The following is a 12,176-nucleotide window of genomic DNA, read 5'->3' on the forward strand; positions in this document are numbered from 1 at the left end:
TAAGGGCCTTGCTCAAGGGCCCAGCAGTGGGAGCTTTGTGCCAATAAACAAACTCGTGGTCTGCCATTTAACACGTTCCTGAGGGAAACTCATTTCCGAGGGTACCTAACTGAAAGCCCTGTACCGAAAGATTTCAGTGCGACTACGTGTACCGCTAAACCTATATATATATATATATATATATATATATATATATATATATATATATATATATATATAGTGTGTGTGTGTGTGTGTGTGTGTGTGTGTGTGTGTACATATATACACACATATTAACATATAATTAATGAATGGACTCTATTTAGCAGTATTGGACAGTATCTTTTGCTTTTATGTAACTCCATTTGACATTTCAGAAAAGCCTTGTTGCTCCACGTTTCTTGGAATAAACTGTTTGAGAGACTACAATTGTACCTTTCTTCTTCTTCTTCTTTCGGCTGCTCCCATTAGGGGTCGCCACAGCGGATCATCCGTCTCCATACCCCCCTGTCCTCTACATCTGCCTCTTTCACACCACCTACCTGCATGTCCTCCCTCACCACATCCATGAACCTCCTCCTTGGCCTTCCTCTTTTCCTCCTTCCTGACAGCTCCATCCTCAGCATTCTCCTACCAATATAACTGTGTACTGTGTACCACTGTGTATAGTAGAAATGACAATAAAAGCCTCTTGACTTGACTTGACTTGATATAACTCATGTCCCTCCTCTGCACATGTCCAAACCATCTCAATCTCACCTCCCTCACTTTGTCTCCAAAACGTCCTACATTCGCTGTCCCTCTAATAAACTCATTTCTAATCCTGTCCATCCTCATCACTCCCAACGAAAACCTCAACATCTTTAGCTCTGCTACCTCCAGCTCCACCTCCTGTCTTTTACTCAATGCCACTGTTTCTAAATCATACAACATCTCAGGTCTCACCACAGTCCTATAAACTTTCCCTTTCACTCTCGCAGATACTCTTCTATCACAAATCACTCCTGTCACTCTTCTCCTCCCACTCCACCCTGCCTGCACTCTTTTCTTCACTTCTCTAACACACTCTCCATTACTTTGCACTGATGACCCCCAGGTACCTAAACTCCTCGTAACCCTCCTTTAGAAAAGTATGATGCTCAGCAGAATGGAGCATTAAATTGCATAAATCTTTTACATAGAGTTGTTAGCAGCACTTTTTTTATATATTCAAGTCCATTCAGAAGCAAGTACTTTTGTACTTTTACTTAAGTAAAAAGTAAAAGGTGCATTTTTGACTCGGATTCATATCTTAGAAGGGGATTTGTCCTTATACTAAAGTACAGAAAGGGTGTACTTTATCCACCATTTGAATATTTTCATTTTAACTGTTCTATAGCTTACTGTGTAGTAGTATGTAAAAAAAAAACTTTTGAGCTTATGTGTATGAGGATTAGAATTATTTCTAAATTAATTACACTTTTAGCTTTTTCTAATTTTATTTGTTGACGTTTAGTCTTCAGTGAGACTTAAGTGCAGTTGTTTTTCTATGGCAGTCCTAAGACAATCCAAAATAAAACAATATCAATTTATTCCAAGTTTTCTATGGGGTACTAGTCTCAATAATCTCACAGTGATCTTGTGGGACCATCCATGTGGGACGATCCTCAGCAGCAGTGAAGGAGAATTGACCAAGCAGCAATCACAGAGCCAAGGAAACCGGTTTCCTGAGCATATAAAACTTAAACATAATGATTTTATTACAGTTAGAATTTAGTGACAGGCACAAGAGTGGCACACTGCTGCCTCCCTGTAAAAGCCTCTATGTGTGGGGTGTGGCAACACTAAACTTCCCATATGCAAAAGGTGCGAAAGAAAGTGTGCCTGATGTGGGTACTGGGGATTCCTTTGATTTCAAATGCAGCTGCAGTTGCAATAATAATAATAGTATTAATAAGTGTTGTAGTAAGAAAAGTGTTGTATGTCAGAGATAATACAGCAGAGTGACAGCCGAGCGCATGTTACATCACCCCAATGTAAAACTCCTTTTCATCTCATCTGTGTGCCTGATTCACAGCTTGTGATCCTGGGATAGGTTTCGAATCTACAATGACCATGACCAGGTTTACTTTTTTCATCGTAATGCACCTTTGTGGTTTGTCCACTGTGTCAAGGAACAAGCACAATAATCTGTCAAGAATGTATAGAAATAACGAAACATATAATATTACACTGCATATTACATTGGCATTTACAAACACATATTTTGCAGACATAGCACTATTTCTCCCACTCCAAGCACTATTCAGCAGCACAGAGGCAACATACAAGCAACAGGGTAATGTAACAGTTTCACACAGATTTCTATCTTTTCACACACACAAAACAAATTATATTATATATATATATATATATATATATATATATATATATATATATATATATATATATGTAAACAGCAGGTAAAGCTTGTCCTCATATACAGAGATAAAGCATTGAATACTTTTTTTTAATTTTTTTTTTAAAGTAAGCCCTCTAATTTAATAAACTAATTGGTCTCGGCATTCCCATCTTTTACATCCCTGAACCCTTTATCATCCAGCAACTGTACATCCAAAATTATTATACTAATATTGCATTATGTGAGCAGTGGAAGTATGAGTGTAAGTGGTTAACATTTATATGTACTTATAATGTTCACTCTAAGCACATTTTAAGACCTAAGACCTAAACCATGAGCAAAATTGGCTGACTTAATTCATAACATTTACAAATAATACTTCATGTCAGCATATACTGTTACTTTTATATAGTTATAAGAAGACATAGCTCACAGCTCATGCCATTGTAATTCCTCGAAGGCTAAAAGAAAAGTTACCAGGTAAACAGACGTTTAATCCGCAAGACGAACAGGACGACACAGTTCACTCTCTTTGTCGTGGCATCGTTTCACAGTCACGGCTTTCCTTTCTCGCATTTGAAAGTGTTCGATTAGATAATACTCATCCACAATAAAGCGTGTGCGCATTGGAAACATGCAGTCAGGGAAAGTCAGCCCCACACTTAATACCACTCGATCCAAGTATATGTCATATAAAAATAGATATATATGTATTTTTACAGATGATAAGTCGCTGGCATGAATCGCAAAACATCACATTGAGCTTTTGTAGTAGTAGTTTTGCTGTGAAACTTTCAGTTCCCTTGCCAAAGTTCCAATCTCAGTATTTCTTCCAGGTCTTTCAGAATCCACAAAAAAGCATATGAATGGCAGCCAGTACGTTGTGGCTCAATGATAGTTCCCAGTGTTGAATTCTGAGAGTTACACTATCTGAGGCGCGTGATGATTCATGTTTGAATGTACAGGGTGTAATCGAGTGGTCTCTGGTGCTAATAAGATGTTGTTTGGTTTCGCCTTGGGCCACAGCGTACCGTTAGTATGCTCAAAGTGATTGGACATTGCTTCTGAGATTTGCGAGCTTGCCGTCTCGCTGCCTCCGTTATCCATGCCGTCGGGTTCAATTTGGCCCCTGGAAAACTCTGACGCTTCATCGACTGGCCTCATGTCTTCGTCATCTGGAAGCATGGGGTAGGTTAAATTTAATGGGGAATGATGCCCTCTGCTGCCTGCTCTGATGCTAGTTATGCTGCCTCCTCCTGATTGTGGTCTGCCATCTGCTGGTAGGATGGCGCTACCGTTTCGAGACCGGATAATTTCAGCAGTCTGCTCCACTGAAAAATTGGAAAGCTGTAGAGGAGGGTGGAAGTGGCTCTCCTGTAAATGAACAAACAATAACAAGTGAAATATAGTGAAAATTGAATGAACTAACACATGCCTTCTTGATCTCAAACCAGACATTTGTGTTTTTTCAAACTGCGGTTCATTAATTCAACACAACACAAAGGTAAATGCTCTATATAATGAATACTGTTCACTATGATTAGACTGGATAGAGACATGCCTGGACTCTATTTTGAAACACACAAATAAAGATGGACAGCAGTATAATGTACGTACCGGATGCACCAAAGATGCATCGCTGTTCCTGCCATAAGGGTCCACTTTCACTCGACTGGGAACTCGCTCTAAATCTTTCTCTCTGTCCATCGTTCGTTCCCTGCCTCGTCTGGATGTGTTATAAAGGGCAGGTCGACCCAGACTGTCTACTCCACCTAAAGTGGAATGGCTGTCTCGAGAGCGGGGTCGATCCTGTTTTGTGCATGTAAAATACAAAAGGTAAAGCTAACTCAATTTCATATAAAACTTGTAAAATAATTTGTGTGCAAACTGAATAATACAATAATACATTTAACAAAGCGTTACGTTTAATCTCAAGACGAGAAAGAAGGAAAACACAAAAACTGACCAATGAACTGAGGCTGGTCCGTATTGTTCCTTCAACTCTTAATGGTATGAGCTCTTCCATCTGGTAAGAGAAGAGAGGGAAAGATGGAGATGAGTAATAGGAAATGTAATATGCGACTGATTAATAAATGATGCTCCATTGTTGCAGGGTTGTGGTTGTTATAGTAGGTGTGTGAGCTCATACCTGGTATTTATTATCTATGCTGGTTGAGGCAACTCTTCTGATCGAGGCCTGTCTGGATAGAGTGCTAATTTCTTCCCTGAGTTAATGAGAGAGATTTTGAACACAAAAAAACCTTTATTAGATATTGGTTTCTACATTGCATTTCAAGGTCTTAATACATCTTCGGTGCATTAAACTATGAATAAAGGAATAAAAACATTTCTTTGTACTTTTTCTCATTCAGCTCCAAAGCCAGCTGTTGGTTTTTCCGCTTGTGATGTCGGTTTACTGTTATTACTACAATCACTAGGATGAGCACCAAAAGCCCCGCAACTGCTCCAGTGATGATCAGCAGGAGGCTGTTTAACGATGTCGGATTTTTGGGTTCCTCTGTTTTATACACGGACACACAGAGACACAACACAGACTTGTTAGTGCATTCACTCCTCCAACACAACTAATCATCTACAGGTAGTCGTCGACTTACGACCACGATTGGGACCGACAGACCGGTCGTAACAACCCACAAGCTGGGACGCACTCGTACGACAGTCGTAACACGATTTGGTCATAAGTAGAGTAGGCTACATGTACAGTACTGTGAAATTATGTCGGAAGCTGGTACGCACTGTCGTACGCCGCGGCTAGCGATTGTGGTCGTAAGTTGCATAGGTCGTAAGTCGACGACTACCTGTATTACTCTGGTAAAAATATCGTGTTGTGCATGTGCTTGTGTGACCACTAGGGGTCAGTAACGGTAAACACCTGAAAAAATGTACAAAACAGAAGCTGGATTGAAAGTCTTGAAACGTTAGATAAGTGCAATAATGCCAAAATATTTGTTTACTTATTATAAACCGTTAAATAAAAAAAAGCAAACCATATATGGTATAAACAGCAGGTTTAACTAGAACCCCCATTCATAGTTTTATATATCAGGTGTATATATTTTGTGTTTATTTTCAGTAGGATAAAATGTAAAATAAAATAACAATAAATACATACCTGTTACTTCGATTTTCAGGTGCACTTTCTCAGAACCCACAGTATTGGTGGCCACACATTCATACGTTCCATTGTCTGTTAATCTGAGAGGCCTGTCAAATCGCATTATTTCGTTCTCCACGGTCACACCATCTGGTAAACTGCCATCTTTCCTGTATAGTGAACAAATATTGTTATATGTATATTACTGGTTAACAAGTTACACGGAGAGAGGTAATGCACACCCTTCGAGATTCAGAAATCATCCAATTTTTATAAATTTTTTTTAAATATATTTTTAATTCACCTCGATTATCAATCGACCTGTTTTGTTTCTGCAGTCTCTGATTATATTCAAGGAAGTGTGTGGACAATGCTTTACATGATGTTTTACACGATGCACTGATAAGTTTGCATACTGACAGAGAGTCATCATGTTTGCCCATTCACACATATACATATTGCCTTCTGACTGCAGCTGTTCCCAAGACCCAATGTGTCTTACAACTGCACTTTCTCACACGTCCATCCTTTCCAAACCCATGCTCACTCATTCACTAGTCATCTACTGTTTTTCCCCAACGTTCTCATCCACCTCTCCCTCCTTTCGTGTGAAAATGTGTGTGCTCCTGTGTGTTTCTGACGGTTTTGCACAAGCTGGAACACGATACCAGGACACACTTACTTTACTTGCTTTGCATCTACACCAAGCAGATACAGAACAGGTTCTTCGACTTACGATGCCTGACGAAAATGTTTACTGAGCGTGCGCGCGTGTGTTGGTGTGTCATAAGACAAAGTTCAACAACCAAGTGTCTAACTGCCTGAATGTGCTTGAAGGCTCTTATTGGCAATTGCAAAATTAGGGATCCATTTTATGACATAATTACAAAACAAATGTTAACTTAATAAAACAAATAAATTATTAAAAAAATCATATAAATGAAATCAAATGATAATCCACATCAATGAGGTCAAAAAGGTCAATTGGCTGCGTGCGGGAGCGTTTGATCTGGCAAAGAAGTGAATCAATCAGGGTGTGTAAATGAATTAAGATTGAATCACTGATATACCACACCTTGAGCCAGGATTACTTTGGCATGTAGGCAGCGAGAAAACACACACACACACACACACACACACACACACACACACACACACACACACACACACACACACACACACAAAGAAAAAACAACCTTTCTTGGTGAGAGCTAAGGAAAAACAAGTGTTATGTATCTAACATTTACTAGTTGATTATGTAAGCATGGGTTGAATCTAAGTGAACTCTTGTTTATCGATATTATGTGTATGTTAGCTAGATATCACACGACCCCTATATGAGTAAGAATAGGAAGAAAAGGAATCGGAAATCTGCCATCGAAACCAATCAAGAACACATTAAAGGCTGTTTTGATTTTCAGTCAGCTACTTACTGTAATTGTCTGAAGATTTTACCTTTTGGATTTCCATGTGTCAACTTTATTTGCCTTTTATGGCAAATGTTAAAAAAATAAAAAAGAGACTGTGAGCTGTGGTAATTTACCTGGTCCAGGTGAAGTTGTGTGGTTTGGGTTTTCCTCCCGCCTCACACTGTAGTTGCGCACCCTCCAGACCTACATACCAGTTCTCATCATAACCTGAGATTGTTGCATCCGGTGGGTCTAAGACACACACATACACACAGACACACATCAATGGGAATGCACTATCCTTATATGAACTTGTGTTGGAGGGCTTTCTGATGATCATAAATTGTAGGTGACACATTACAGCCAATGGTGTCAATGATATTATTACTACTAATAAAAAAAATAATTAAAATAAGTTACAATATTAATACTGCTAGTGGGAACCACACTGCTTAAAAAACGAATGCAAAACATTCTATTCAGGCGGTCACGCCCAAACTGTGTTTGGATAATTTCTCGTAACTTAAGATGTTAAGACAATGAATCAGACAGAAACTGGGTAGTCACAGACACAAAACAGGTGCTAAGAGCCAGCCTCTACATGTTAAAACACGGGTTCAGAACGGCTAACTAAATGGACCTAGTCTTTTCTTTTGGGCTATTTAAGTACAAAAAAGCCCTTAACAAATAGGCATGGTAGAAACCCTTTTTTTTTTTAAATAGAAAAGCATTTACTAATTGTAACAGAGTCACATGTACTGTCTATAGATCTTGTCTAAAAAATCTGACTTAATAACCAATTCAGTGACATCAGAATCAGTATGCATGTTAAACAACAATCTAACACAGCATCCTTGTGTGACATCCACAACGACAACCTCTACAAAGCATAACATTATTAAACTCACATTGCACTTCGAGTTTATTTTCGATCCTCAGTGGACTTTGTAGAGAAGGATGCCAGACAAGACAGTCCAGCTTGCGCCCATTCATACTCCTCAGAGGGTGAAGAGAGTATTGGATGGAAGTAACGCCATTTTCCAGACTGCGGTTCTGGCTCTGGCCGGGCAAATCTGTGTCCCACGAGAGACCAGCCTGAGGTTTAGCCATTGCACGGCAGGTGGCGGCCAGTCGAAAAGGCTGTCCCTCTACTAGAACGAAAGGGTCCAATGTCGAGATGGGCTTAGCTGAGGGGAAAAATAACACAAGATGTAGCATATATAAGAATTACATCAACACAATGTGTAATTTAGGCCAAAAACCCTTGCCAGGGGTTCCAGCAAAATGGCATCATAAAACTGTCAAATAATGATTTGCTGAAACAATACACCCTTAATGTAGTTGACTTAATAAAGGACCATCGACAGCCGGTTAGAATTTCATTTTATTGTAAATGATTACAAGGACATTATTATTTTTCTGATACTATCATGGTCATCCGCCAATTCCAACCCAATGCCGACTTTCTCTATCATGTTACTGCAGCTTTTTAAACATCTAAACATCTTTTTGTTACATTTGAATTGACAGACACCTAAAATAAGTTTGTGTCGCACTGATTTGTAGGCAGAGGTGGGAAGTAACGAAGTAGATTTTTCTAATATCAGTACTTTACTTCACTATTAATTTTCCGGACTTAACTTTTTACTTTTACTCATTACATTTTTGCAGAAATATCTGTACTTTCTACCTCTTACATTTTTAAACCAGGCTCGTTACTTTAGTTTGAATCTATTTGGTGAAATGTCAATATGCACACTGTTTTCAGCTCTAAATGTCTACTTTTAAATAAACAAATTCTCTAATACTCTCTGATTATGTAATCCGGTATGATTAGAAGTTAGAAGAGGTACAGTTTCTCCGGTATCACCTCATTAACCGTCCGTGTGGAAACATAGCAAAATTTCTGTTTTGTGTCCTGATGATTTACGTAAATGTAAAACACCTTAATTACATTAACACATTTACAAGAATATTTTGTATTCATGCTCTATGTTGAGTGTGACTTCACTAATAATAAACATACGTTTGCTTTAAGCATTCATATTTGTCTATGCCCATGTTTAATAGAGTATTAATCATGAGAAAAGTATTCATTTAATATTTTTAGAACAGGTAAAAATGTGCGATTAAGTTGCGATTAATTGTGAATTAACTCATGACAATCATGCGATTAATCAGTCAGTTCTTCAACTTTCACCAGAGTCTTTTAAAACATGAGAATCTGTACTTCTACTTGAGTGAAGAATGTGTGTACTTTTTCCACCTTTGCTTATAGGGGAGAGCAATAATGACATCCCTCCTACCCAGACAGGCATCCTCAGGATTCAAATTCTTGCCACTCAAGAACCCTGAGGCCAATCAAGTTATTTTGAAAAAATGTTGTATAGCTCACTGGTTTTCCATTTTAACCTTTATTTACTTGATTAAGGAGCAGTGAGCAGCCTTAACTGTTGCTTAATTGGAGTGGGTTTATACAACAACTGTTTGCAGTACACAAATGTGCCGTGCCTGTCGCTGTTAATGGAGCAGAATAAAATTTTAAAAATACAGTATTTGGCCATATTTTGTCTGGAATATTAATTACTTAATAGATCTGTAAATATATTATATAAAAAATAAATATGATAAATGCAGTGTTATTTCCACAGTCATGTTGCTGTGCTTTGCTAATATTTGAGGATTAGAAAATGCATAAAACTAACACACTTATTTTATGTTTCTTTTATGTCAGTTCTATGCAGCTGGCACATTGTATTTGATGCACTACTGATTCACATGTAAGCAACCCAGAACAGTAAATGTTTAACAATGAGGTAAAGGTGCTTTATACAAGTCGCATATACATTACAGCACAGTGAAATACTTTCTTCACATATCCCAGTGATATCCCAGCTGGGTTTAGAGCACAGGGTAAGCCATGATTCACTACTCTTGGAGCAAAGATGGTTAATGGGCTTTTGCTCAAGGGCCCCAAGAATGGCATTTTGGTGATACTGGGGCTTGAACTTACAACCTTCTGATCAGTAACCCAGAACCTTAATTATATTTTGTGGAGGTCAGAGTACAGGCACACTCAAATTTGGAGTATATACAGGTCTACACACTGTATATAGAGAGAGCTAGCTCAGTGGTTAAGGCGTTGGGTTACTGATCAGCAGGTCAAGATTTAAGGCCCTCAACCCTCTGTGCTCCAGGGGCGCTATATCATGGCTGACCCTGCGCTCTGACCCCAGGATCCGAACAAGTTGGGATATGAAAAAAAAAATTTCACTGTGCTGTAATATATATGTGACAAAGTCTATTCTTCTTTTTCTGTCAGTAACCTGAACTCAGGTTCAAATTGGGCAATCTGGAGCTGAGGGGCAGCAATGCTAATCGTCAAAAATATTTTTGAAAATATACATTTTTGAATAAACAGGCTAGTTTATTCCTACATACTTTTGTTTGGCCTAGAAATTTGCTTCCAACCTCCCAGAAGAGAGCTGCCCACTACATGCTTTTAATTAACAGGCAACTCAGAAGTTATACATGCATTCAGATTAAGTAATCAGTTTAGGGGAAGGTTGAGTCACTGATTTCACATCACCTCACATGAATTTCACCCCATTTCCTCTCCAATTTGGTCTTTTTATCGGCATTTCCCAATCGCTACCTGGTGCTTCTAGGAAAGTAAGGCCAACTATTTAATTGGAAAGAAATTATGTATGTATGTATGTATGTATGTATGTATGTATGTATGTATGCATGCATGCATGTATGTATGTATGTAATCTATCTATCTATCTATCTATCTATCTATCTATCTATCTATCTATCTATCTATCTATCTATCTATCTATCTATCTATCTATCTATCTATCTATCTGTCAGAGGGCAGCACTTTGAATAAAATGCTATCTGCATCTTCCTGCTTTATGAGCTCACAGACAATGTGATTTGGCTAATGTTATACTGGTTGATATTGAGTTATAAAGTCAGCTCTCCCACCCACAAAACACAACAAATTTTGCTCTCTCTGCTCCAAGCCATTGATTGCTGCAGCTTGTTTAGGGCTAAATATATGATCTCCCAACAAGCATGGCTATTCTTCTATACCAATTTATATTAAAACTATAGCATTGTAGGTTGTACTTCATTTTTGTACATATGGTGAATATGAGAGAATGGATAACTAGTATATTTGCAAACACTTACTCCACACAGTAAGAGACACTTGTTTTTTTACACTTCCACTAGGAAATATAGCAATGGTACAGACATAGCGTCCCTCATCGGAAAGCTTAGTGTTCAGGATCCTCAGAGAAGAATCGATCATGGGGGTGCTGGATTCAAAGCGCACGCGGCCTGCATAAGCAGGAGATTCTAAAAAAGAAAAGGAAAGTAAAACTCTGATCGAAATAACATTAACAATAGCTTTTTAAAAGAAAGATAACAGATAGACTCCTGGATGAAAGAATATTTTCGTACAGAAATATATTACAAATCTGATCGTTGTGATCGTACAGATCAGTCATGCAGCTTTAATTTTTGTCTGTAATAAACAACATTGGCAATGCATAACTGACTTTCCCAAAAAGTGTCGTAAACTGTACTGTCTTGGCAATTAGTATTAATAAAATCTATATTACGAAGCTTTCAGCTGCAATTGTGAATATAATGCACCTTAAAATGATTTAACTTATACATAAACAGCAAAAAGATCTATACTAATGCTCAAAACGCGTACCCTTGAGGTTAACAGCAGAGGAACAAGGAAACACTTTTTTCTAGACATAATCAAACGAATCTTACAAACTGATAAAACAAATGCTTGGTACCTAGCTGTCCAGCCTCATGATGAACAGTTATGATCTGCTCTTCGCTCCCATCTGGCTTAATGTGCATCCAGATAACCTGAACGATCACTTCACCTTCTGATGGCAGAACCTTACACGGCAGGATCACTTCTTCTTCTGCTGTTGTATACACATTTGCACTAGTGGGTTCCACTAATGTTCCACCAGTTACACAGACCACTACAAGTTGGATAGAGAGATTGTGAATAAGAAAAGACTATTAAAATGTATATTTTTATAAACTTTAAAAACATTAAAAACAACGTGCACAAATGATATAAAGAAAAGAAGCAAAAAGGCTCATATAGTACAAAAAAGAAAAAAACATTATAAAACTAATATATTACAAATGAACTAGTGTGACAAACTACTTTTTGAATGCATCATTTACTGGGCTATTTGCCATAAATATTAATTTTAAAAATTACCACAATAATTTCATGCTGCTGGAAGAA

General features: G+C 38.0%; 1 protein-coding gene across 1 annotated transcript in view; it reads right to left on the minus strand.

The window, feature by feature from the left end:
- Positions 1-1,694: 1,694 nt before the first annotated feature.
- The window catches only part of nectin4a (nectin cell adhesion molecule 4a), a 12,744-nt gene continuing 2,262 nt past the window's right edge, over positions 1,695-12,176 (minus strand). The window contains exons 2-11 of the mRNA XM_046852710.1: positions 11,704-11,901; positions 11,081-11,248; positions 7,792-8,070; positions 7,018-7,135; positions 5,493-5,644; positions 4,718-4,877; positions 4,509-4,584; positions 4,326-4,385; positions 3,977-4,168; positions 1,695-3,733 (exon numbers count right to left, since the gene is read on the minus strand). Of these exons, the coding sequence (XP_046708666.1) occupies positions 3,281-3,733; positions 3,977-4,168; positions 4,326-4,385; positions 4,509-4,584; positions 4,718-4,877; positions 5,493-5,644; positions 7,018-7,135; positions 7,792-8,070; positions 11,081-11,248; positions 11,704-11,901 (1,856 nt within the window). The 3' untranslated portion in view covers positions 1,695-3,280. The remainder of the gene's footprint in view (positions 3,734-3,976; positions 4,169-4,325; positions 4,386-4,508; positions 4,585-4,717; positions 4,878-5,492; positions 5,645-7,017; positions 7,136-7,791; positions 8,071-11,080; positions 11,249-11,703; positions 11,902-12,176) is intronic.

Source organism: Silurus meridionalis, chromosome 6 (genome assembly GCF_014805685.1).
Source record: "Silurus meridionalis isolate SWU-2019-XX chromosome 6, ASM1480568v1, whole genome shotgun sequence".
NCBI lineage: Eukaryota > Metazoa > Chordata > Actinopteri > Siluriformes > Siluridae > Silurus > Silurus meridionalis.